The sequence below is a fragment of the Scatophagus argus genome, chromosome 22 (genome assembly GCF_020382885.2).
Source record: "Scatophagus argus isolate fScaArg1 chromosome 22, fScaArg1.pri, whole genome shotgun sequence".
NCBI classification, from domain to species: Eukaryota; Metazoa; Chordata; class Actinopteri; family Scatophagidae; genus Scatophagus; species Scatophagus argus.
The window spans coordinates 15,263,540-15,291,532 of record NC_058514.1 but is presented as its reverse complement, the minus strand read 5'-3'; the positions used below and the strand labels follow the sequence as shown (position 1 = coordinate 15,291,532).

At 42.1% G+C, this 27,993-nt stretch overlaps 1 protein-coding gene across 3 annotated transcripts in view; it reads left to right on the top strand.

Annotated features, from left to right (window-relative positions):
• The window catches only part of net1 (neuroepithelial cell transforming 1), a 28,855-nt gene extending 7,209 nt beyond the window's left edge, over positions 1-21,646 (top strand). The window contains exons 1-11 of one of the 3 annotated variants that reach the window (XM_046379219.1): positions 1,138-1,166; positions 1,518-1,581; positions 8,529-8,591; positions 17,248-17,355; positions 17,489-17,653; positions 18,176-18,238; positions 18,473-18,646; positions 18,755-19,012; positions 19,120-19,290; positions 19,538-19,724; positions 19,840-21,646. In XM_046379219.1, coding sequence (XP_046235175.1) covers positions 1,153-1,166; positions 1,518-1,581; positions 8,529-8,591; positions 17,248-17,355; positions 17,489-17,653; positions 18,176-18,238; positions 18,473-18,646; positions 18,755-19,012; positions 19,120-19,290; positions 19,538-19,724; positions 19,840-20,276 — 1,704 coding nt within the window. In that variant the 5' untranslated portion in view covers positions 1,138-1,152 and the 3' untranslated portion in view covers positions 20,277-21,646. Of the gene's footprint in view, positions 1-1,137; positions 1,167-1,517; positions 1,582-8,528; positions 8,592-14,171; positions 14,495-17,247; positions 17,356-17,488; positions 17,654-18,175; positions 18,239-18,472; positions 18,647-18,754; positions 19,013-19,119; positions 19,291-19,537; positions 19,725-19,839 lie in introns of those variants that run through there. The other 2 variants (XM_046379218.1, XM_046379220.1) reach the window with 2 other exon arrangements.
• The last annotated feature ends 6,347 nt before the right edge of the window (positions 21,647-27,993 follow it).

The window sequence follows — 27,993 nt, the reverse complement described above, 5'->3', positions numbered from 1 at the left end:
GACTCAGCCTTACGAGCAGCACTTGCCGGACACACACTCACACACATAGAACAAGTGTTTCTGGGCAGCTCTGCATTCTCCGGATGCTGATGCCTTTTTAGGTCCCATAATCTAAGGCCCCAATCGTCAATATTGTCAACTGTTTATGTCACCGTTTATGATCATGTGTAAGTCCCGGATTGCATTATGAAAGCCGAGCAATGTAGGAGGTTTGATTCATCATGCTGTCATGTCATGAGTGTGATGCACTGTTGTTGCATGATAGTTCTTTTAAACAAACTCTAGAGTGTCTTAACATTTCATCTTTTGTTTACATTTTCCAATGAGTTCAAATGTGGTGTCTAAATTTATTAGAAATTCAGTTTTTTGAAGGAAGTGGCTTTAGAAACTCTGCCCACCCGTTGTGTCCCTTTCCTTAAAGGGTTGAGGGTTTCTATCAACAAAAACCTAAACCCATACCTAAAAATGCTGTTTAACAGGATACAGTCCTCTCTTCCTGTCAGGTCAACACATAGCTATCCCTTTACTTGTTTTCATAAGTTGCACAGTTACTTAGCCTTGTATGGCAGTCGTGAGACACACTCCTCAATGAAAAGTGTTTCTTCGATTTGAAATAATGCTTCAATAAAAATCCAATTTATTGTTGGTGCAAAGACAGCTGCTTTGATGTTTTTCTTCTTGCTGTGTAACCATCCATTCATTCAGCGTGACGTGTTGTGTAATTGTCCTCAGTTTGGCCTTATCCGGCCTAACCTTGTGTGTAATACTTTAATGATCACACAGGTTGAAGATAAGTTGTTTGACATGAGAAGGATTTACAGTATGTGCGGCTGGTTTTTGGGGTGGGGGGGGGCGTTCAGTCCGGGCAATCCCACTTTGGAGCCCCAAAAAAGGCAAAGTTGTCCCCTGCCTGAAAATCCCAACAAAAAGAGACATTTGGACCGTGTCCAAATCTTTGGGAGGGAGGAAGGTGTGGGATAAAGGACTCCTCCTTCAAATCTCATGGGGGTCTTAGGTCTAAGGACAGCTTAGCGTTTGATGAGGCCTCTTTGAGCAAGTGGCCCTGGGTCATGTTCCCCTTCCCTCTCTGACTGGGAGGATCCTTATCTTTCAGCCCTGGTGAGAGTTGGAGGACATCACTGCAGCTACACCATGCTGAGGCTGTGGTAGGTAACTAGAGGTGAATGTTTTCTCAGGACACCACTGTTCCCTGAATCACAGTCCCCCTGTTATCACTGCATGAATGCTTTGAACTGAGGTCATCAGCTTTACTCCCTTTGCCTGGGACTTTAGGTCAGAATGGACTCTTAAATATTCTCATCGTTGCTTCTGAATCATGTTTGTTCGCACTGGTGAATTTATAGGGATTACGTTTTGTAATGGCATTCAGGCCAAAGCAGTACACTCACTGCTACTCCATGCTGAGCAGGCCTTATAGATGTTGGTTTTTGCAGCTGAGGATGACTTGTAGATCAGTTGTAATCGTGACCCTCCCCTCTGTTATCATTGTTCTTCAGGTCATTGCGAAGAGGGAGTTCCTTTGCCTTCCTCACCCCAAGACCGCAGTGGGACTTCAGTCTGGTGAGTACAGGCCTCATATTTTGTTAAGTTTGCAGATCACAGTAGGCCATGGAGATTCAATTTGATGAGTTTCCACAATTATTCGTGTAGCCTATAAAACATCAAAAACTTAATTAAATTAATTAATTAAAAAAACTACTGAAATAATCCATTATCAAAATAGTTGGCAATTCACTTTCTTTTGTTCTACCAATCAATTAACTGAGTAATTGTAGCAGCTCTACAGCAGAGGGGAACAAAAGGTTCCATGCAGTAAGAAAATTACCTATCTATGTATCTACTTTACTGACTTTATACATAAGCAATACACAGTACTTGCATGGCATATGCAGTTTTACACACATTTACCATCTACACATTTCTCCAGGCTGGCTTTTGGCTGACTTCTCTCCTGTCGTGCAAACTGGGAGAGCCGCTTCCCGTCATGACGATGTGTTTTGGTTTTAAATCTCACCTCAGAGTTTTCAACAGAATCTCGGAAACAGTAGCCCTGTTCATTGTCACAGTGATGAAAGGCAGCTCTGTGTTGGTCCACAGCCACTCTAACCCAGATAAACCATCCAAATTGGAGGACAAATATCTCATTTACTCTTACTTGTTTACACTTTGAGCATATTCTTAAATACCATAAAACCTTTAAGACACTTGAGTGTAATTATATAAGAAAATTCAAATTCTTCACAATACCAATCCCTGGGCAATATTTGTTAACACGGCCTCTTTTTTGTTATTGCTGTGTCATTGGATGAATTTTTCATTAGAGCCAAAATGTATAAAATTTATATCTCATAAGAAAATCATGTGCAAAAAGAGCCCTTTTTTCAGTCAACTTCCCGCTTCCAGAGGTTTTGGTTATTTTACACTAGAGATTCTCCTCAGTGGTTTGAATTAGTCAGGCCACATCTCTCACAGCCTCTGGAATGTTGGCTGTCAGGTGGATGGATCATCCTGCAGGAAAATTAGTTTATGTAACAACGTGACTGGCATAATATCTGATAATTGAAGGGACAACAGTCTTTGCTCTGACATAATGTTTGTATTTAACAGAGGGTGTTGTCACCAGGGAGCGTCTAACTGTCTGCGACATTTGAAGTTACTGTGATCTATGGACGTATTGTTGTAAATGCAGCACTAGCTAGGCTTAGGGAGAGTGCTACTCATCCAAAGTCGTGACCTTGTTTCAGTTAGGGCTGCTTCAGATCCGGACCTGGCCTCTATGTTCAGCCTTCATAGCAATCAGCAGCCTTTATCGTCATACCTTACATTTAGAGTACAATGGACTGAGATCTATAAACTCAACATTCCAGACCAACTTTCCCCTTGGCAAATCCAAACACTAAGTGTCTATTTCCATCTAATACCTCACAGAGGGAGTGTGATAACTGCTATGTGGCTCCCTCATGGCTGAACAAGGTCTGTTCATGTAGCCAGAGACCAAGTGCTGGATAAAGAAAATCCAGCCTGCTCCAATTTCTTATCCCACCGACCAGAGGAACATAATGGTCTACTAACTGCTGCTGCCTCTAATAGACTGGACTGCTTGCGGTTTACAGTCAGCCTTAAATGAGACGATCTGATTAGAAACAGAAAAGAGCGAACAGATTAGATGGAGAGCAGAAAGACGAGTGTGGAGGCATTCCAGGGTTTACAGCCGCCTGAAACGCAATACATCGTTCATCTGAAGGCAGAGGAGGAGAAATAAATGCAGGGTTAGAGAGAGGAGGCCAACTGTTCTTTATCTCTTGCCAGCCTGCTGCCTTTGAATCGCAAACATGGCATGCTTAGATCATCCACCAAAACCATGTGGACCTCGTTAGTTCATTCTTTCAATTTACTCCCCTCCTCTCAACCATTATATCTGTCATTTATAAATCTACCTAACAGCAAGTGATAAAAGAATCCTGGAAGTGTCTTTGTCTTATTGCACCTCTTATCTTAACCCCATCGCTTTAAGTTTGAAGATTTTGCCAAGGCTTTGAATAAAATTTATCCAGATCTTTGGTCTTTGAAGTGGTTAGGGGATTTTTTTTTTTACCCCTGGCTGGGGCAGGGCCAGGTATAGGTGGGGGTATGTTGGCCCTCAGGCAAGCCTTGGAAGCAGGCGAGGCAAGCATTCCCTGGGTGCTTGGTGAATTCTCTCAGACTATATCAGGTGCAAGACCTCGAGGGGCTTTCTGTCATGGCAAGAATGTGAATCAGGTTTCCAGCCCAATGCCAAGGTGGACCAGATCAAACCAGACTACCATTTGGTGGAATGTGAAGTTAATTAACCACAACAAGAGTCAAATTCAGAGCATTTTGTCTCTTCAAGCAGCAAGTTCAGGCGGCCAGAGGTGCAAGCCACAGGCGTGGCCTGTCTGATAAGCAGCATTCCAGCTTTAATCAGATGTGATTTAATATGGCTGTCACCTGCTGAGTCGCAAACATTGATAATTATTGTGGGAAGGCCTTGCCCATATCAACAGTAATTTATATTCAAAGACTGACTTCCTTAACCACTGACTGTCTGAGGATTCCTCAGCATTCCACAGGAAGCAGGATTTATATCACTGAATGCACATAATGCATCCAAGGTGCTGCTCCCTAATGGACGTTAATCCATTTCAGTAAGTGAACCCAGTGCAGCTGTATCATCCCCCTGCAGATGTATGTCGCACTTTGATGTTGCATTGCAGCTGTTCGTGTTCACTGTCATGAATCATTCCTCATATTAATATCACAATATCACATGTTAAGTAAAATGGAATTTTTTGCCTGTTTTTATTAGCTCACTGTGATGTTTTACAGACCTTTTACAGGGGGATGATAAATGTATGTTGTAATACTGCAGTCAGTGACCATATGTGATCACAAGAACCAAGTTGTGCAGTTTGCAGACACATAAATTCATTTTGAATAGAAGTGTGACCCCAGAATGTTTGCAGTCCTCTGCTTTCTTTGTCATTTTGTTTTAAAGCACCTCTGCAGACGGTGGCTACCAGTTTTTCAGAAGGTCAACTTTAATTTAAATATCTAATATTTCTCCAATAAAATGTGTAATACCAGCTAGACCTGTGGTATATATTTTGTAGTTGTGCAAAATACACTGACCCAGAGAAATCTGTAATTTTATTCAAGGTAGCAACATTTGATTTGATTGCCTGTCATTATACCTTCTGGAAAAGAATTCAAGAATGGAGAAGAAAGTTGAAAATTTGACTAAATGCAACGTAAATGAAACTTTAAAACTGTACATGAACATTCCTACTCGAGTCACATCAGAATCAGCTTGTCGATCACCGCATTAAAAAAAGCATAAACATTTTACAACTCTGAAAAGTTACCACTAGGAATCATTTTAATCTGCGTCTCAATGACTGAGGGAAAAATGGTAGAATGACCTTCTTGTGACAAAGTAATGTACCAGTAGGGGTGGTTGATCTGATGACTTTTAGATGGCGATCGATTTTGATGGCATCCACAAGCTACGTTTGAGGTGAATTCACCTGATTCTTCTTGGGTGCCATATTCTAAATAATCCTATGTGAGTTACGGGCTGATATTTATTTTACTATTACAATTATTATGGGCTATTTCAACTCTGGCTAAAATCTGCAGGGCATTTTTAAACAGTGAACAATAAATATTCCACCAGAGACAAGAGGCAGAAGCTGGACTCTGTTTCTTGCTTGGCAGTGCTACAGTGAGCATGTCAGTTATTAGCCTGTCTATGCAGGCTCTCTCTGGCTTTAAGTTCAGGCTTAGCTGCTACAGGACACGTTTAAATGACATATTTTGATAGACTTTGTGTCTTTATAGTCAAATGTTGCTTTATAAAAAATGAGCATGTGTCATAGATGTTTACAGCACCAATTAACTTTTATGTCTTAGATGTTATTGACGAACGTGATGGTGTAATGCGTAATGGTTTCAGATGGTTTATATAAGGCACAGAATAATTTTGGGGACAGTGTTTAATCATATAGATTATGTGTACTAAAGTCTACTTAGTTTAGTCTAAGTTTAAACTACCTGGTTAACAGCAGGGAAATTAGTCAACTGGATGGGTGTGTTTGTAGGTATTTGATTGTCCATCCAAAAGTTACTGGATAAAGTTACAGTTAAATATAAGCCACATTCAGCAGCAATATACATTACTTTGTGGGAGTTGTCTGTGTCAGAGCTACTGCGTTGTTTTTTCTTCACACAGTGCTGTCTGAACACTGCTGTAGGTCTTGGTGTGTGTGTACTCTGTCAGCAGACCAGCTCATGGTTTTACTGTCATTTACATGTGACCGAGACAGAGCAGAACAATTACTGGTGTGTGTGTGTGTGTATGTATGTATGTGTGTGTGTGAGTAGGGGGGGCTTACCGGGTTGCCCCCACACTCACAACACATACATCTTTCACACTCAGTTTAACAATAGACTTTTTATCATAAGTGCTACACAAGCAGCTGCTTAAGTCTTTGAATGTTAATTGTGATTTGCAGACTTAATCAAGACTGTGTCTTTTGTTTTTATGTTTCATTTTTTTAATCTCTATCTCTCGCTCCGCCTCTTCCTGTCCGTACAGTAAATATTTTTCCACCTTTTCACCAAACTGTGTGGGTTCAACACTTCCTGAGGAGTTTGGCTCCTATCTAGTCCAGGCCTGGGTCAGAATGAGCACTTTGTCAGGTCACAGGATGGATTTGTCTTTCAGCATTCAGCTCATGGTGTCATCATGGTAATATGTGATATTGTTTGAATCTGGCAGGCAGCACGGCAAGCCTCTATCAGCAGGCTTGTATCTAAAGACCGAAATCAAAACCCCTCTTTGTCTGCCTCAAAGTGTTGAAACTTGTGTGTGGTGTCAGTGGTTGCGTCTTTGTGTTTCTGCTGCCTGTGTTATCATCGTTCCTTTATCCAATGCAGAAATCTGTCTCGCTGGATGAGTAACAAAATAACCAGGCCCAGGTCGTAACACTTTCTGTAGCCTCAGTGTGTGTGTGTGTGTGTGTGTAATGAACAGAGGTTGGGGGTGTACTTGTTGAGTCAGAGTTTTTACGTTGATCCCAGCCCACCATTTGAACAAGTCGCTGCTTGGAGGGTGTTATTTCATCTGCAAGCTGCTGATGAAGGGATTTCCAAAGGTAGCTAGAACAGGACGGCTAATTTTCTTCTCCCTTTCCCTGCCATGTCTGTTTTTGCAAAGAGATTACTCTAGTGTCATTTTTTATCTCATGTGTAAGACCTGCGCTTAAGGCAATATTTAACTTGGAGGGAGCGCTAACACTTAGCACGCACACTTCATGAACAATGAGCTGCAGACTAAAGCTGACCTGCTGGTCTGTATCCACCACCACTACTCAGGCTACGTCTGTAACTCCTGCACACACACACACACATACTGTCCAATCAGCAGTGTGTGAAAAGTTGATATCGTGCCAAGAACTGGTACAAAACACAAACCTTACTAGGCTCATGTAATGACTTGTGTCTGGAATTTAACAGTAAAACCTTCATACACACACACACACACACATACACATATATATGTATATAATATATATTTTAATATGATTTTCAGGTCAGTGTGATGAAGTACGTATATTTATAAAGATCAACTAAAAGAGACATTTATGTTTATTATTTTATACTTTCTGAGTTGTAAATTTAAACCCTTCATATTGATATATTCTGTTAGGTGTTAGCTTACTGAAAAGGTGTAATCCTAGATGTTATTACAGTGTGACCTTTTTTAAAGCATCATAACAGAGCAATAAGTAAATTAGTCCTTGAGTACATTGTTGTTTCAGTATCTGAATTGTCACTTCATCCCTTAGCCAGCTTTAACAGCAACAGTGACACTTCTCTGCTGGGCTCAGCTTTGGCACGGAACGAAAGTTTGCTGAGTCGACGTGAACTACACAAAGTTATTTGCAGCCTCCTATTGAGATGCAACCAACTTTGAACAGACCATGCTACTCATTAATGTGTCAGTGCTTGTAGTCAGTCACAATGCTGCCTGAAATGCGTGCAGGGGGAAATATTTTAAGTGGCTGAGTAGAAATTGTTGAGCAGATAGCTTTTAAATTTTTTTACGGATGTGGTAAAACAAACAGGTTAGCCCGCCAGAGAGGAAATGTCCCACACCACCGCCCGCTTCAACACAAACAAGCACACAGCTCAGTCATTCATCGTCAGCCACCCCTGACCATTATGTGTCCATTTTGGCCCTCCTCACCTCGCTGGTCAATCAGGTCTTCACGTCCTGAGTGTCCAGCCAGAAGCAGTCTGGCCTCTGTGGTTAATGGAGCGCAGTAACGGAGCCCTGGGGGTCCCACAGGCCACCAGTGCTCCTCAGGAGTTTAACAACTCTTAGCCTCAACAGGCCAGACTGCTGTTCTCACCTGCTGACTGACTGACTGACAGTCAGTCCATATGCAGGTGTTAAAGTGTCCCACTGCCCAATTAACCCTTTCCTGTTCCCAGTAGGACCTCCAGCACTGTCTATTGTAGCTTTACAATGGAGCTACAGGGGAAATTAGCATAATTGGTCTGAAGAATGAGCAGGGAATGTGGGAGCTGTAAATTGCTCTACATGTTAGTCTCTTGTTGGCCCCCAGACAAGGATGTGTACTACAGCACAAAGAAAAGCAAATAAATGTGACATGCTAGTTGTTTCCATATGCAGTGGCTTTTTACTCTGTCTTCAGTCAGGACTCTCGAAAGAAACACACCAAACTCCAAGTGTTTGTGAAAAGTGTTTGCCCAGAGGATCCCAATCTGGATAATTTAGTATTTAGATCAAATTTTGCCTTGGGCGTAACATGAAATCTGGCAGAACTTTGAGTGTGTATTTCAAATCCATGGCGCTTGTGTAAAGGTCCATGGACGACATCATGACATTGTTTAATGACACACCAATGTGTGATGCACGTCAAATGTTCTAGCTAACGTCCCACCTGTTCGTGTCTCCACAGAAGCGGAAGCTCAGAGAGAAGGATGACGGCGACGCAGTCAGCCTCTGCAGCTTCGACTTTAAGGTAGAACACATCATCAGACATTCAGCAAATGTGGAAGAAAATGTTTTTGGAAATTATAAGCTAGATGATAGCTTATAAGATGCTTATAAGATAGATGATATAAGCGAGATGAAAATCACAGAAAAAGGTAAACCATTATCTGGCAGTCCCTTGTACTGTCTCCTCAGATATCTCTGGTTGTCTATGTTAATTTGTAAACCATTTGTTTAGTTCACAAATGACAACTAATAAGACAAGAATTAAACAAAAAAACATAGTTGGGGCTTAGAACTCAATGCAACAAAGGCCTTAAAAAAGAAACTAGAACCAGTTCAAGCCACTGTAGCTTTATTATGTGTTACTCTACTTTATTTCGTTGTTAAGACACTAACAGTAACTGAACATGAGTGTCATATCTGATCTCTTCCTGTATCTGATGTACTTCCTTTGTTTATTCAGCGCATATCATCAAAATGGCTGAGCTTATCACTGATCGCCTCTAGATAAAGCCCGTGTTTGTCTGGTGAGCAGCCTGTTGAGGTCTGCTCTTTAGTTAAGCCAAGACAGGTTTCTTGATTCAGAGATCTGAGTGACAGGACTGGCCGGGCTGGAAAATGCTCCTCATTCTGTGTGTGGGTGTTAAATGAGCGTGTTTGCGCACAAAGATACATGAGTGTTTTTCTGATGTAGGACGATCTCGTCATAACTTTACACCTTTTAGCTTCAGGCACATTTCACTATTCTATCAGCCATGTGTGTCATGGAAATGAAAATCTGCTGTATGCATCTCAAAAGTTTATTTGTGTCATATTTATTCGCTCTTTCTTGGGTATGCAGCTCTTCTCATGCTGAGGGTAGCACTAATGGCTTAAACAACTCAGCCTGTGGCCCCTGTCCATTTACTCTGTCTCCATATAGGCTGTCTTTGTCCTGTGCTCACATGGGTGGAGGATTAGCTGATACGTACAGCTTGGGCTTCTGTAACCAGTTGGATCAGTTGCTACAGTTTAGCTAAACAAAGCTCAAATAGAGTTGTGGAGTGTCTCGGGGACCACTCCTTGATTTAAATCAGAGCAGCGCTCAGTGCTCTGCACCGACTTTATTTTCTTTTCTAATTGAACCCCTTCCATCACAGTCTAATCTCTGCACACACTGTTAACACACACAGGCAGATATAGTAGAAATCCCTTGTTAACCATATGACTGCCGGTATACTGCTGGCCCTCGGCTCTGAGTCTAAATAGGGTATTATGTAAAAGTCTGAGTTGCAAGGATCATCTTAGAAAACACTTGTTCTGCAGTATGATGGTTTGTTGTGTAGTGCGTCATTAGATTTTTTGGGGCTGGGGCTATGAACAACGATTATTTTCATTGTTGATTAGTCTGCTGATCGTCGCAATTTCCCTGGGCCCAATGTAAAGTCTTCAAATTGTGTTTTACTAGTATGGTATATTTCAAAGAAAAGCAACAAATTCTCAAATGTGAGAGGTGGAATGAGTACATTGTTGAGCATTTTTGCTTAAAAAGCGAAACAATTAATCCAACACATTAAAAGTTGTTGGTTAAATTTCTCTTGCTCCGCTAATCATTGGTGTAAGGGTACTTCAGTTCTGTACAGTTCTGTGAATTGATGCAGAAATCATATAAAATGCAATAATGGCCTGAAGCAGTCCTGCAAACTGATGTGTAGCTTCGTCCATGGTGACCTTATACTCAGAGATATTAAAGAAATAGCTATAGTTACAGTACAAGAAAGGTAATCTTTACAGTGGAATGTGCGACACAATATTTGTATATAAACAAAATGGTACTCTTTCAATACCAGGCCAACAAAAGAAAAAAAAATGTCCTCAGCACATAAAATAGGATCATCCTCCAAATGTATCCTCCTACATTTGGAATGATATTAATGCCTGTACTGCCTTGGGTTGAAAATCTGATTGGAGATCTGTTTGTATGTGGCTGTCATATTGTTTTAAACATGTTCTATTGAAAAGGTATTCAAGAAACTGAAACTTTAGGCAACAGGATGAGTTTGACAGTACCACCACAGAGTGAATGATATGATGATAAATACCACAAGAAGTCATAAATCTGTAGATTTATACCCTGTGTGGTTTCGACTGGGTTAGTAGATGAATAAAGGCTTCATTCTGCTCACCACACAGAGTCTTACCTTTAGCTCATGCCCAGGAACAGAAATGTTGTCACAATAAGGCTTTCTGTGTAAGTGACGCACATGTTGTTTTGACTCTAATCACCTGATCTGTAACTGAACCATGTATTCACTGAAATTCTCAGAGCATGAAAATAAAAATTGTTTTCTATTACCCTTTAACTGAAAGTGCTGCACGTTGTCGCTGCAAGACTACACAGACAGCTATGGGTGAAAGCAAAGATATGCATATCATCTGCTGGCAACCATTCTGCAAAGTCTCCATTTGCACAGAAGCGCTGAATGTTTTGCAAAAAAACTATAAACAGAATGCAGTCATTTGTGGACAGACTGTGTTTAACCAACATTTTTCTGAAATGTTGCTGAATTGTAGTAATGTCCTATTTGAAAGAAGTGAACCTTTTCTTTTGTTGTTGAACGACTGAGTCTTTTGAGGATTCCCCTTCCCACCCAGTCAAGGTACTTTCACCTGTTACCAATAAGCTTGTTTAGCAGTGGAATCTTCCAAACTGATTTTTGGTTTCTGAGCACTACACACCTTTCCCACTCTTTTCTTGCCCCTAACTTGGCTTGTTTTAAACATATTGCTGGCATCAAATTAAAAATAAGCATATATTTACAGAAATCAGTGAAGCTGATGAGGTCAGATACTTAAATATGTTTTTATTAAATATGTTTGTTCTGTCTAAAGCGTTGGCGGTTTCACTGTGAGTCTTGGTTACCATGCTGTGTTTGGTAGCAACCAGGGCTGCTCTGGGCGTGTGAACATGTACAAAGCAAAAAAAAAAAAAAAAAACAAAGAAAAGAAAAAATGAACTGTGACTAACACACTGATGTTAGTCTGGGTTTGAGAGCTGTGTGTTTTCATTGTTTCTACAAGCTGTTGTGTGATTAGATCACTGTCTGCATCTTCAGTGTCTTTTCATCTTCATTTAATTGTAGCTATAGACAAGTGGAGGTATTTATAGTTTCTTGCCCTCTGAACAAAAACTTCCCAGATTAATACTAGTAGTAGTTAAAATCTTTCAAAAATAGAAATCAAAATACAAGATTTTTCTTGAAGTGACAGATCAGATTTAAATGTTCAGTCCCTTCCTGTTCCTGCTGACCTCCATCAGCAGAGGGCAGCAGCTCCTCCACTGTCCTCCTGTTGCATTAAGTCTTTCAGTGCTCGGCTGTGTCTTTGCCCAGAGCTGCTTGCTTTATGGCGTTCCCAGAGCTGTAATTAGCCTGTGCGCATCCTGCACTCGCTGATGCTGATGTGGAGGTTTAGTTGAGCTCAGCCCCCCCAGGCCTCGAGGCTCAGGCTGTCCCTGGCACGGCATAGGTTAGACAGCGGTGAAACTTTGCCTCTCACTGCATTACTCATGAGACTCCGCCACTCTGAGCGCAGACTGGCATGTATGTGTGTGTTTTGGAGTGTAAATCATGGCCGTACTGCAGCTGCAGCTCAGCGTGACTAGGGGCGAAAAGGCCAGGCAGGCCGAGCCATGTTCCGCTTAGTTTTTATGGCGGCTGGGCCAGACGTACTGCTGAATCAGCCCGAGGTCTCCCTGTACTCCCCGAGTGAGTAACAGAAGGACTTCTTGCAGTGTCTTCTGAAGGCACGCATAGACTATACACAGACAGACAGATTCATTTTTATTAGATCCTCTCTGACTCCTCTGTCTGCATAGTTTTTCGCTCTGCTGTCTTATTTCTCATTGAAGTCAAAAGCCCTTTTTGTCCTGATATTGAAGTCACTTGATTCTGACTCTTTGTTTTGGGGACATATGGGTGACACAACTGGGGTTCAGCATCCTGTTGGTCTGCAGCAGATGAGCCCTGCTGACCACTTTGTCAACAAACTCAAAGAACAAACATCTATACAATTTGCATCTGCCCCCCCCCCCCCCCAAACATACACACACACAGCAACAGCATGAAGCCAGTGTCCTGTTTAACACCTCCGTGTTGACCCAGGAGGACAAAGTAGAGCCATGCACAGGCTTGTCCATTTGCCCAAACCATTCGCACACATTGTGACACCCTGCCTTACAGCTCATTCACATTAGCCGCCCCATCAAGCCTGACACCTCCACTTTTTGCTGTGCATTTGTGCACCAGCTGTATGGGTGTATAGAATCTGTAGCTTCAGGTGTGGTTGTCCTTCAGCCATGTGTGCATCTTCCTGTCTGGCTGAATCTGTTAGTGTCTACACATGTGTGGAAAAAGGTTTCGTTCCAACTTTAGAGAGAGTTTTGTCTTCACTGAAACTGGTTAGCCTTTTCTGCCCCATTAGAGCAATCAACATATGGGTGGTAGTCGCACCCTACACCCCCAGTCCTATTCAGTATACAGGTTTCAGTTTAAACATCTGGCTGAATGTGTTACAGTGCCCCTGCTATTGATATTCTAATTGATCACCTCCCCCAGTTCATCTGATGAGACTGATAACAGCTCTGTTTAAAGTAAAGATCAGAGAGTATTGCTCCTCAAAGCAGAAACCACTTTGATTAATAAGCTAACAAGAAATGGCCATGCAATAATTACTGTGTAGTTTGTTTAAAGAAGATTAAACAGCCATTTAGTTTCAAACATTTTAGTGCCTGACACCAGAACTGGTAGAAGTTTAGCATATTTAGCATAATGATTTTAGTTTTAGTGGAAGACACTGTTTGAAAATGTGAAATATTGCAGCATTAAATCTTACTTGTAGGTGTATGTGCAATGGTCATTTTGACTTTTATGTCATCATGACTGTATCGCATATAAAAAAGTTAGAACTGAAGCTGTGTTTGTTAATAGCAACTGTATTCATTATTAATTAATCTGTCAGTTTTTTAAATTACTTTTTAAGGAAATAAAATGTCAGAAAATACTGAAAAATGCCAAGCATAATTTTCCATCACCAATCATCAAGTTGCTCATTTTGTTCAATCTTAAGTCCAAAAATTTGCAAAGATATAAATGGAGTAAAGCAATATATCCTCACATTATTTGCTTGATAAATGATTTAAATGATTCTAAAAATTGTGGCCAATTAATTTTATGTTACTAACAATAATCTATCTAGTACTATCACATATGTTTACTGTTAAACGTGCAGTTTTATATTTGCTGATAGAATTACCCTTAATAGTTATAATAGGCTCTACTGAAAGCCCACTTCTCTTAGGAGAAAAACATATTACGTTAGACATGTTTCAGTTCATTTTCATTTGCCCTCATCAGAGTTATTTGTGTCAACTCTGTTTAAACAATAAGCCTTAAACGTGATCTTAAAGATTCTCACTACTGTTTTCACTCTGAGTGTATGGATCAACAGAACCTACGGGCAATTTTCCTCAGTTCCAAGTAAACCCGATACCTCTTCATCTGGCTGAGAGGAGGCTTGCTCCTCCCCTGTCTCTCCTACCGGTATAAAGCCCTCCCTCCCTCAGTCTCCCTCAGACCAAACTTTAGAAAGAGAGTGTGAGGTGAGTGTTCAGAAAGCCCTGTTCCATGAGGGAAGAAGAAGACACATAGGGAGAAGGCGCCTCTATTTATTTCGATTTTGATATACTCTCACGCAATCCTTGATTTTCATCTGCTTTTTTTCTCTGATGTGGATTACTTGGAGCTGACACAGCAGGATTAAAAAAAAAAAAAGGATATTGTGTTTTTACTGAAAGCTATGGTGGCTTACGATGAACTGGGTAGCTTGGTGCCTATCAAACGGACTTTGCAAGTGATAGACTACCAGAACCAAGCCAACAAAGAGTCAGAGGTAAGATGCAAAAACACACATTTTGGTTGGTGGTGTTTCTTCTGCGTTTAGTTCTTACTTGGGTCAGTAAATGTTTGACCGGAACGCGTTAAGATGAAGTCATACCTTTCTGTCAGATTGTGAGTGAATCAGCACCTCACCCTGTTTTTTATCTCTCTTAAGCACACAATGTGTGTGCCGGCATGAACTTTGTGCCTGGGCACTAAACCCAATTGTGGAGATACTGCCTAACCTGAAAAAGTTAATCATGGGGAATTACAATGGAGCTGTAAACATTGAACTGACCCCCCCTCAGTGTTGCGTATTCCCTGTCTGATTTTAAATATGCATCCCAGCAGGCTGCTCAGCCATGGTGGGATATGAAGGGATCAGGACAGTAAGGAGATTCCAAACAGTGAAACAGCAGGGGTGTACTCTTAGTCAACATGGCTACATCCTTTTATTTCAGTCCTGTCTTGGATTAATTTTGACCTTTTAACATTTGAAGTTAGATCAGGTTATTGTTGGTGCAAATTCAAAAAAGCAGCCTGAAGACATGCCTTCAGCTGCAAACACAAGCCAAAGGGACAATGGTTTTGAAAAATAGCAGTGCTTTCTGTACTTTTCAGAGTCGCCCCTTTGGCTTCTTCCTTCCTATTCTGAGGTTTGCATGCTTTTGTTTCGGAAGAGATTTCAGGAACATGTGGCTTCATTGACAGTAAAGGGGAAGTCTGGGGACCGTTCATGAATGAAGTCAGAGAATTGCCCAACTTTTAGGCTTACACATTTTTTTGTCCCGTGCCGACTTATTGATGACCTCGACACTTTCATTTATGGTCTGGCTGTTCTGTTCTCAGCCTCTCCTATCAACTCAAGCTGTGGTGTAATCGCAGGAACACATCTGGGGTATTAGCTCACAGCACAAGCACAAAGTTACATCAAAGGGGAAAGCACTGAAAGAGAGCCTTTTGGATACCTAAAAACAAAAAAAAAACTTCTGGTGTTTTATGAAGCTGTAATCCTAGGAGTTTAAGGAGCACACCGCACATGTGTAGTATGTGTGTCTGGAGGGTCATTGTTCCACTTATGATAGTTATCCAAAGCTGCAGCACAAACCCCGGATCTGTCTGGTTTCCTGAAGTGAGCCAGACTGGCCATAACTGCCAGAAATAGTAACTTTCCCCAGCTGTCCGTTTCACTTTACAGCTGATAAACAAAGATTGGAACTAGTGTCCTTATGTTAATCAGAAGTTTCCAGTATTGACTCTAGAAACCCCCCCACCCTCCTGTAACTTGTTTTTTATTATATTTTTCTGCTGATAATAAACGGTTTCGAGTCAGGCAAATCTAGTCCCAACAGACTAGTAAAACATTTCTGTCTTTTCATGTTGACCACAGTCAAAGCAGCTGATGTTGCATGCCTCTTTGACGCCTGCTGCCACTAGAGGGCTTGTTACGTTGTCAAGGCTGTCTGACTATTCTGGTCCAATGTAGAGACCCTGACTACACCAGACTGTGACTTGACCACAGCAACAGCATCTCACAAGCCACAACAGACTGTGCGGATCTGTTCCACAGCTGTGTCCGCAGAGCCTGGAGCCTCAATAGCTGCTCTGTTTCCCAGATTCGCTGAGCCAAGGCAAAATCCCATTTGGCCTGAGTCAGGAGAAAACACAAGCTTTTAGCTGTGCAGTGGTGGATTATAGCGCCCTCATTACTGTGAAGTTCCACAAATGAAAAATGTTTTGTGGTGAGTGCAAACTTTGGAAATGCAAATTATGGCTGTGGTTGTCTCATGGTGTCATGTTTTTGAAGAGGGTCTGAGCGTCGAATCATTACCTCAGATCTTCAGCTCTTTGATTTCTGCAGTCTGTTGTTGTTGTTGGCACAAGGCCAAGCTGCTCTCTCCTTTCTCCCAGCCTCAGGGCTGGGTGAGGGGGAGGGGGTCACCTGGCCCAGGTGTAGTGCTGCTCTCACGCGAGAGACTGTTGAAGAGCCTGTCTTGACTTGCAGCCATAAACACTCCTGTGTACCCCCTGCCACGCTGTGCTGTGTAAACAATAAAGAGGGGATAGATTCACTGTCTGTTTATGACTGCTGCTCCTTTCCCCAACTCACAGCGGTGGTCTGTTTGACTGAACTGTCCTGACACACTGCCACACTGTCCTTGCTGTTTTGTCTCTGTGGGAAAGGCAGCTAAAGAGTTGTAGCAACCAGGAAGCGTTTTTCTCACAGTGTTTGAGCAATGGTACAGGTCCACACTCAACTGGTGTTTTAGCTGTGTGCGGGGAGGGGTGTTGAACAGCTGAGAGCAGGGTCTCGTGCATTCCTGGCATTCCTCCAGACCCCCTTCCCCTCCAAATCAGCAGTCAGAGAGGGTCTTTGTGCTCAGTGGGCTGGTCTGGCTCAAGACTCTTCACATGATGGAGCCAACAGCTGCTGGAGCTGCTTTCTTCTCCAGTATCTCTGTCTGTCCACTGGTCCGCCAGTCTGTCTGCCTGCGGCTCGACCCCGGCTCCAACTGCTCCTATTTCCTCGCCCCAAAGCAGGGAGTGGAGTCAATAATGAGGATTTATTACTTGACTTGATGTGTTTTACCACAAGGATCTCACAAGGGAGCGCTTGGACTTACTGCTGAGGTCCCTCACACTTGGCATTACTGATCAATTCGTTCTGTGTCACTTCACAGAATGAAAAATTAGTCTTTTCTGTGACATGAGCTATGATAAAATTGCTTGACTAATCTCTCTTTCCTTTGTCTCTTGCCTCTTCAGGAACCCAGCAACAAGCGTGTCCGTCCTCTCGGCAGGGTGACGTCGCTAGCCAACCTAATTTCTCCGGTGAAGAATGGGGCCGTCCGGCGCTTCGGCCAAACCATCCAGGTGAGCTCCTGTGACATCCTGAGCAACTCGGGGCAAGGGGCACGCATTTGCTGTTCTGCATGTTGCAGTATACAACTTCTCTTCCATTTGCAACAATGGTTGACATCTTGGGCTTTCGCTTTCCCATCTGCAGGCCTCGTTCCGGGGCGATGGCAAGTCGCCGGGCGTGCCCCAGAAGCCCTGCAGCAAGGCAGCGGCCCCTACACCGCCCAAAAGGAGGAACAGCACGTTGTGGTCGGAGACTCTAGACGTTCACCAGAAAGGAACTTTCTCCACCAAAGAGATTAAGCGGCAGGAGGTGAGAATCAGCACTCACGCATGAATATATAGTAAGAACCAAGTCGAGCAGCTTGTAGACCATAGTTATGACCTTATGGGACTTATGGGGAAGTGTAGTTGTAGATAAACTGAGTGTCCCATGTCAGAAATCCAGACAGCGGTGAATTACACCTGTCTACCAGAGTAGTTTCACATGTCTCTGTAGTATTCGTGTCAAGTGCTCTAAATGGGGCTAAAAGCCACCCAGAGATCATTTCCCAATCTGTGTAAGCTCACATACAGCTGACAAGCCAACAAACTAGCGCTCTTTTACCTTACCTTTCCACTTGTTCTACATATATCAGACATCCCGGCCAACTGTCAAAAGCTGTAAGTGTTGTACAGTTTTAAACTCAAAGAGCAAGAACAAAGAGTTCAAAGTTTACCTCAGCCATTTGGCACCAGGGCAGTTTTAGATATGGTCTCATGGCTGTCATTTGCAATAATATAATGACATCCTAAAAAAAAATATCTTTTTGTCCCTCCTCCTCCCTTTCCTCAGGCCATATTTGAGCTGTCTCGTGGAGAACAGGACCTGATTGAGGACCTCCAGCTCGCACGCAAGGTTTGTACTTTTAAATCTTTGAGGCAGAGGGAGTACATATAAAGCAAACAGATTAAATCAAAGTCTGGCAGGCTCTCCACATAGCCAAGCCAGAAACTATAAAAAGACAGGAATTATTCCTCTGTCTTTCTCTTGTACCCTTAAAGCTCTTCAAGAAGTATTCTTAGGATCTATCCCTGCTTGCCCTAATGGGATGTTGTTATTTGACCGTTTTGGCTCTTCTCCCGTACACAGGCGTACCATGACCCGATGCTGAAACTCTCCATTATGTCTGAGGAGGAGCTCACTCATATCTTTGGCAACCTGGATGCCTACATCCCCCTGCATGAGGACCTCCTGGCGCAGCTCTCCAAAGCCACAGGGGCTGATGGGACTGTGGGCGAGATCGGACAGATTGTTGTAAACTGGGTAAGTGTCATGCAACTAAGTTCCTTAACTGCTTTGATTCTGCTAAAACACATCTGGGTTTCCAGTAAGAAAAGCGGCATTAGTAAAAGTTTCCCTCCTCCCCTCTAGCTGCCCAGGCTCAACGCCTACAAGGACTACTGCAGCAACCAGCTGGCAGCCAAGGCCCTGCTAGACCAGAAAAAGCAGGACCGGAGGGTGCAGGACTTCCTGCAGCGCTGCCTTGAGTCACCCTTCAGCAGGAAGCTGGACCTGTGGTGCTTCCTCGACATCCCACGGTCTCGCCTGGTCAAGTACCCACTGCTGCTCAAAGAGATTCTGAAACACACTCCACCAGAGCACCCAGATGCTGCCAGCCTGGATGAAGCGGTGAGTCGAGGAAACAGACTTGTTGGAAATAATTCTTGATGTGGTTTTATCTTTGTCTTTGACTCAAAACATGGCTGAAGTTAATATTGAGATTCTGTTGTGTTCAGATCACCATCATCCAGGGTGTGCTGTCAGACATCAACATGAAGAAGGGAGAGTCTGAGTGCCAGTACTACATTGACAAGTTGGAGTATCTCGATGACAGGCAGAAAGACACTCGCATCGAGCAGTGCAAAAGCCTGCAGTGTCATGGGGAACTTCGTAACAAGAGCGGCACGGTGAGCAAAACACACACACACACACACACACACTTTGGCTGCCTCTTCACTCATCAACATAAGCCTCACATCTCATTTTAGGCAATCAGGCCATAACTGCCTGCTTTGCTGCCTCCCCAGCCATCCTACAATTTAACCAAACTAGTATGAACTTTGGCAGCAGTAAACATCCTTTATCTTGTTGATCATTTATTTACTTAATTCAGTTCTCTGGTTTTAATTTTTTGTTTGTTTGTTTGGTTTTCAGAAGTTGCATGTGTTCCTGTTCACTGAGCTGCTGGTTCTGACCCGCCCCGTCACCAGGAATGAGCGTCACTGTTTCCAGGTTTACCGGCAGCCAATCCCAGTGCAGGATCTTGTGTTGGAGGACCTGCAGGATGGAGATGTCCGAATGGGCGGCTCCTTCAGAGGAGCTTTCAGCAACGCAGACAAAGGTGAGACCTCTGTCCAAGTCATAAAGTTTTAAGCTGTTGATGCAAGGCTATAGTTTGTCTCCCATCAAATATATTAAGTTTCTAATTGTACTTTTCTTTCCCAATTTCTCTACAGCCAAAAACATTTTCCGTGTGCGATCCCAAGACCCAAGCCACGCGCAGTCCCACACACTGCAAGTTAACGATGTTTTCCACAAGCAGCAATGGCTCAACTGCCTCCGCAGCGCCATTTCCGTCCACCGGCCTCTCAGCGAGCCCTCCACACCCTCCCCGTCTGCAAGCGACGCTCGCTCCAAGCGCCGCCCTTCCTCCGCCTCGGCTATCGTCCACATGGAGGAAGCAGATGAGAACTGCCCACAGCCGACTTCTCAGTCTGCACCTAGCTCACCATGCAACAGCACAGCCCCCAGCCCCACCACAACATCCCCTTCATCCTGCTCATCATCTTCGTCATCGACATCGTCGCCACTCTCCTCTCCCACAACACACAAAACCAAAAAGGACAAGAAGTCTTTGTATTCTTTAGGGAAGAGAAAAGAGACTATGGTGTGAACTGTAGTGAAAGGAGAAAGTGGACTCCTGAGCGGACATTTTTTGTACATAACTGTTAAAAAAAACAACGCAGAAAAATGTGGGACTTGTATTTATGTGTGTCTGTGCGTGTGAATATAATTACAGCAGTGTTCTGTGTTACCGTCCTCTTCGGCAGCTATTTACCTTACCCCTCCATCCAAGTGCATCCCACAGAGACACAGTATTCTGGAGAGAAGTGCACGGCTTCCACCAGCTCTAAAAAGGGAAGCACAATGGGAGGCAAACACACGTTTCACATGTGAATCTGTGTGTGAGTGAGTTTGTTGATTTCTTGAAGATAGAGGTGGTGCATTCAATCTTGTTTACTATTAATTTGATATTTAAGCATTATTTTAGACCTTATCGGGGGGGGGGCTAATGAAAGATTTACATTTTTATATTCAAAAATTTATTGTAGTATTTTTTTAGGTATCATAAAGCAGCACTGTTTTAGCTTTTAGGTGAAGTTATTTGAAAATTTGAGCATGTTTAGCAGGAAAGAAAGAAAGAGAGTCCTCAAAAGAAGGTGAGATGTTTTACATAAAGATTGAAATTTCTCTGTTGAAGTCTGATTTTTCGATCAGTCACAAGAGGCGTCTTATTTTTATACATTCCTTTAATGACAGTTATTGGGATCAGGACACTATTTTATTTTTTGCATTTACTGCAGTCAGAGGCATTAGTTTAAATCCAGTAACTGATGAAATTTCGGTTTCTTTCTGTTAGAACAAAGACATTGCTATTAAGCCTAATGATAGCAAATTTTATATTTTCAGATCATGTCAGGAGAGATGGGGAGTTTTGTTTTGAAACAAAATTTTGAACTGAGCCATGTTGGTTTTTAAAAAGCTGACTTTTCAGAATGAAACATCACTTTTCAGTGTAGCATCTTGCGTGGAACTTTGGTTATGGACACTGCTTGCACCAGTGCAGGCAGCAGGATGTATTTACCTTTCCTGAGGGACAGGACAGTTAAATGTGGAAAAGACTGGTTGATGGAAATAAGAGAATGTTGTTGAAGGCTGAAGAGAAAAAGAGCAAAGATGGATAAAGCTGAGTTTTAGAACTGAAATAGATTGTCAGTGCAAGATGATAACTTCCTTTAGCTTTGTCTATAAGTTGATGTTATGTCTTGCACATAGATGGATGAGAGATGGTAAAAATCAAGTGTGTAAATTAATGGCTAAAGAACGTAGGGGAAGGGAGATAAAGAACAAGGATTTTGTATGTGAGCACAATGTGTTTTTTATTGATGCGGTGGAACAAAGAAAAGAGAATGGGCAACTTGTTTGCCTTGAGCTGTATGTAATTAAAAGAACAATAAAGATCTGTGTAAGATTTGCAACTGACTTTCGTTTTCAGTTTTATGTCTTTATTTTTCTTCAACACGACTTCAAATGTTAGTTTGGGAGATGCAGTGAATCGCTTTACTGTCACCTTAGATGAGAACAGCTGCTTTAGCTTAGCGTAAAGACTGGAGGCAGAGAGAAATGTTTATACTTGTGCCTGCTGCCACTCATGCTAAGCTAAGCTAAGCTAACTGGCTACCAGTTTTCATCATGAGCATATCATTTAGACCCTGATATAACGATGATGTCACTCAACCTTGCTTTCAGTTTTGCCCAGTGCCCACTCACTGCGTCCATTGACCAAAATTGTCAGAGATGTCTGTAAAACTGTTGACATTTTAAACTGCAAACAAGGACAATTACCATCTTTGTTACATTTTTTTTCATCCATAGAGGTTTTATATTTCTAAAGCTGACTTCATCACAATGTAAAGCCCATGGGCCAAGTGGGAAGCCAGAGGGAAAAGGAAGATGGAAGCTAGAAAACCTTTGCTGTATGCACTGAATAGGCGCCGTCTCAAATTCAGGTATCTAGTTCTGTTACACATCTATGGTTTTCATTCTGAACTAACTTAACTAGCTGTTGGCTATAGCTTTGTGGTGAAGGGATGGATATGACAGCGTTAGGTGACAAGTGGTTCCTCTAATCCAACTCTCAACCAGTAAACAAATGTTTCCTAAAATGTTAAGATATTCTTTTAATAATCTTAAAAATATAGACACAACATTTTGCACGTCCGCATTGGGCTAGGTCTTATGACTCACACGACACTAAATAGAGGAGTGCCCCAAATGAACGCAGGAGAAGGAGATACCTAGTGATTTATGCTCATGCTTAACTCTTAACTAAACAGTCAGTTCCTTATATTTGCCAAGAGAAACATTTCCAGTGTAGGGATCAGTCAGGATTTATTTTTTCAAACTGCGACATCGCTGCCTGGCCCTGAGTTTGAATGATCTTATTTGTTGACAGAAAGTCTTTATTGAGAGAAACACCTCACTTTGTCAGGTCTGTGATTTCCATTTGGAGGAGCTGACAAATGGTCCACAAGAGCCTCTCAAATGTTTTAATAAACATGCTGGGTTTAAAGGATTTAGGACTGGGTGGGCTGCTCTGTTTATGCCGATATGTAGTTTGGTGATGATGCAAGATAAGTAAAGTGATCACTAGAAAGATACAAAAAAAAAAGGGCATAAAGACAGTTTAATTTCAGCCAACTGTGAAATGCTATGTCTTTGCTGGAATGAGGCAAATTATCTTCCCTTTTAATTTTTCTGCTTGGCAGAACCCAGTAATGGCCTCATGTCTGCCTCTGAGAGTCTGAGAGCATTCTCCAAACATTTGCTCATGCTCTCCACACAGTCACCCATTTACTTTAATGGAAGTTGAACATATACCAGCATTATAGTTAGTGAAATGGGTGCTGTTAAGTTTGTGGGCAGCAAAGTAGCTCAGCCTTTGCAACTGTGAACAGAGAGGCTGAGAAAATGAGACACTCTCCTATCATTCAGTGGTGTTAATGTTTGCTAATATCAAAGCCATATCCTTTATTATATATCATTTCCTCTCTCTCTCTCTCTCTCTCCATGTTTTCTAAACAGTCAACTGAGTAGAAACCCTCCTTAAATTAAACCTAATCTTATCTTTGTTTGCCTTTCATCCATGCAAAGGAAGAAAGCGGTTGTTTATTTGGAGGCGCTGATGATCCGACGAATTAAGCGGCTGAGGTTGATTTTAAGATGCCACACACCCTATTAATTTAACCAGCTGCTGTTACATAACAAAGCGGCTCTTTTGCAGATCTCGCACTTTATGTAACAAGCACATGCAGCTTTAAACAGCACCACTTAATCTCTTTAAGCATAAACAGCAAAATGAGCCAGCTGAGGACCGGTCCAGACACAAACACATCAGGACCCTCTCTCCAGCGTACCAGAAACTTCTCTCTCAGCAGCTCATCTGCGCTACTGAAAGAGCTGTGGGTCGATTATTGACGGACGCAGACAGCTGAGCCTGCTGTCAGTGATCCGTCACCGCCAAATCATTTGACACTCATCTCGCTTAACCAAAAACCTCCACAAACACAGACTGACAGCAGCAAACTGCCTTCAGGTTCAGTATTTGAGTTGCTCTGTGGCTGCAGACAGCGGAAGGGCTTCACCACAAAGGATCAGATAAACTGGGGGAAGCTGAAACTTCCCTGACTGGTCTGACTCAGTCTCTCAGTATCTCTTTTACCATAATGTGGAAGTGACACCTAATTCTGGGCACGAGGTGATGTGACAGTGGTGTTCCCACCAATGTATTTTTGTCACATTTGGAAGCACTGCATCAGAAAAGGTTGATCAAATCTTAAAAAAATGAGGTAGTGTTTGCTTTTTCAAAAAAGAGTTCATGCACTTCATGGGAAATAGAAACACTTCTGTGAATCACATATCAGATGACTATATGTAATGTGTCATGGATGATTCATAGAGACAGAGCGCCAGAGGGTGATCCCCCCGCTCTGCAGAGAGCCTCAGCGCTACAAAGTGTTTCAGCCCCCTTGAACTCATTGTTTGACTTTCATCGCCACAGCTTTGCCATTTTGGCACTCTCACCACCTTATCATCGTCTCTTCCTGTAGCTAATTAGCTAAAACACCTGACTTATAAGCTTTAATACAGATATTTTCTGCTGGATTTGTAAACAGGCAACTGTTTGCTAGCATGTTAGCCATAACGTTACACAACGTGTTACACAAGCTCACAATTGCCCTAAAATAATTACTTTTGAGCCGTGGCCTAGAGGTTGGAGAAGCGGCTTGTGATCGGAGGGTCGCTGGTTTGATTCCCCCACCGGACAGGCAGGAAAATTTTTTTGTGGTGGAGTGATTAATGGGAAAAATGCTCCCCCCCTCCATTAGCCAGCTGATGTGCCATTGAGCAAGGCACTTAACCCCCCAATATGCTCCCCAGGCGCTTGATGCAGCCCACTGCTCCTGTGTGTGTTTCACTGCATGTAATTTGCTGGGTGTTGCATGTGTGTGTTCAACTAAGGATGGGTCAAATGCAGAAGACGAATTCAGTGTGTGTATGTAAAAATATATATACTGTCAATAAAGCTGATTCTTCTTCTTCTTCTTCTTCTAACCCTGGCCCTGGCACTTCTTGCTTTCTTGACAAAGGTTATGATGGAAAAATCAGTACCTCAGATAAACAAATAAGATATAACAAATTAATTATTGAGCTTCAGAGATGCTGATAGGCAGATATTCTACTTTTGGGCAAAAGCAGCTGTTAACCCCGTTTTCAGTCTTTATGTTAGGCTAGCAAGTTAGCTGCTCGATAGCTTCATGGCTGGCTTACTGACATGTGGGTGGAATCTTTTCATCCAACTCTCAACAAGAAAGCATATAACCACATTTCCCAAAAACCTCTCTTAAATCATTTAAATGTTAATCTGGCTTCATTCAGTGAAAAATGAGGAAAAAGAGGGCTGAAACCTTATCATGAAAATCTTGTTGTTTGGGGGTAATTATGATCTAATTTAGCATGGACAAATGCTGGTCTAAACTTCCAGAAAATTGCCAGGTTTGCCAGTGAAGGAAACGGTCGACACGCAATGACTGTTTTGACAAATAAAATGGCCTGGTAAAAAAACACCCGCTGCAGCATATCTGAGCACAACAGGACACTGGCGCTTGTTGAAACCCTCTGTCAACGTGCTTGTGGAACACGTGGGCGATGAATTTATTCACTTGGGACTCATGCATGGTAAAAAGGCCACACAGCCCCACACAGGGTGGAAGTAATATAACAGAAGGATTGTCTGCTCTACAAGATTGACATGCAGACATGTGAAGGCTCACTGTGCTGTGTCGCTTTCTCTGTGTCTTCTAATGCTTCTGTGTTACTTCAATGTTGCGTCGCTTTTATCACCAGTGGGCTGCATGCTAGAGGGGACTGGAAACTCCGTGGATATTAAACCTTTAGATCAGTTTGCCAAATCCACACCGGCAACCAATAACACAACAAGCTCAAGACAAAATCTGACCAGCAAAGTAGTGCTTGGGGGCAGCATCAGAGGACTGGAGGTCAAACAGGTTCACAGCAACCCTCCATCAAAAACCTTAACTCTATGTTTACGTCAAAATACACTGTGTTCTGCTCATCCTGACAGACCAGGAACTTGTTCAGTCATCACTCACATGCTGCTGAAAGGAGCTGTCAGCTCACTGTGCTTCTTTCAGACAATATTACCTTGTCTCGTAGATTTCCTTTTGCCTTAGGAGATGGCATGTGAGGTTGGGAAAGAAAAAAATCTTCAGACAATAACTAATGGCTCACAAAAATATTCATGTATTTTAAAAGGATGATGGAAATGTTTCCCCTCAGGGTTGTTTTACTCAAAACAAAAGCTGGGCAGAAAGTATGGCAGTTTGTGACCAAGTTCTGTCTGTTACATTAAGAGCTTGTTTTGAACAGCAATTACCCAAACTCTATTTATATCAGTCATTATTCTCCTCAATAGTGGTCTTAAGGTGTACAGAAACATGTTTGCCCACATTGGCAGGGTTATGCTGTCAGGCCACAACTAAGGTTCTACAAGTGAAAGTTCTATTCGTTTTTCCCAGACAGTTGGCTGCATTTGGATGAGCATGACTCTCTCTTAGTAGTCAGTTCATCATTGAGGGAAACAAAGAGCTAATACATTTGAAAAAACAAAACAAAAAAAACAAAAACAAAAAAAATGGGTCACTGAAAAAACATAACAGTGAACTATGAGTCCCAAAGAGCACAGGTTGAACATTATTTTGTGGGCAATCAAGAAGTTAGCTCCATTTGGCATATGGGAATACAACAGATCTCTAACAGATGTTTTTTCATGTTTTTTTTTTTTTGTTGTTTCTTGTTTTTTTACTTTGGTTTTTGGTTACAGTAAATACAAAATGTTTTATTTAATGTTTTCACATATTTACATCAACCTAACCGCACATTCAAACAGAAGACTTTAACGTAAAATGTTTATTTGGACAAAATAAGGACAGAGTTGAAAGTCAGGTGAATAAAACAAGTACTTTAAAAAATTGCATGCATAAGCAATAAAACAAATGAAATATCTAAAAATGACTAAACCTTTCTTATATATGTTTTGAGTTGTTCGCTTACATTGTTCCAAATGTTTCCATTTACGTTCAAACTGCATAAATCTGTAATTTTATTCAAGGTAACAGTGCACCTCATTCATTCACCTGTCATCATTCCAGGACTTCCAGGAGACACTCAGAAAGTGAGGAAGGAAGTCAGTGAATAAAACTTAACAAACCAACAAACTAAACTTAATATGAATGAAACTTTAAAGTAGTCAAGTAGTAAAGTAGTCAACAACAGATTCAGCCAACTGAATCTCCTTCATCTCTGAGAGATTCCTAGAATCAGAAATCAACCTTGTTTGTTCTGGTATGACCAGTAGCTCACTGAGGCCAGCAGTTGATGTTAACAAGCCTTAGTTAGATATTGCTGGGTAACAGACATTACTCAGTCACAATGACTCCTCTCTACTTTTTAATTTCAGTTGAGCTTTTATCATTATCTGGTAAATCAAATTTGGATTAACTATGCTACTATGCTGTTGGCGGTTACTGTGATGTTCCGATATTCTCCTGACACCAATAAACAGAAGCAGCTTTAGACCAGACCAAAGAAGGCTGCGCTTGCTATAATAACTTCTGTTGGAAAAGAAACTCAAGCTAACCTAGCCTGAAGGCTTAAAGCTAACAAGCTAGCCTTTGTGGAGAGCTGAATGAGCTAGTGTTCCATGTGAAAGAAAATGTGAAACAAATGTGTACAGAGTCTGTGTGATGTTCACATGTTGCTCCAAGATATTGCTTTCTGTGTCACGGGGAGATTCAGGCTTTCTTTCATTTCTTCCTGAAGAGGCCCAGAGCTTTGGAGATATGACACACTGACCACTCACTCTGACAAAGTGGAGTCAGCAATGCCAAACTTTCCCTGTGTTTTCCATGCTGTCTCTCTGTGGGACGGGGTATCTAGAAATGCTGACGTTGAGGTAAAGCACAGCAGACAGCAGAAGCGCTTTGAGGGCACATGATCTGCCAAAAGTGGCATAATAACTTACAAACAAGATGGTTATCAAACATGTCAAGATGCATTTTTCCATATTGAGTGAGAGCACATGCAGGTTATATTGGGAGGAATGGCTCTGCTTTGATTTAGCTTTAGTCACGAGAACCATCAAACAGGAATCTGCTCCACATATCAAACATTCACTAGCAGATTAGGCAAAGTCTAAAATAGCAGCTTGGCAAGCGCCTTTTCAGACTGACTCACTCTGTCAGGTATGA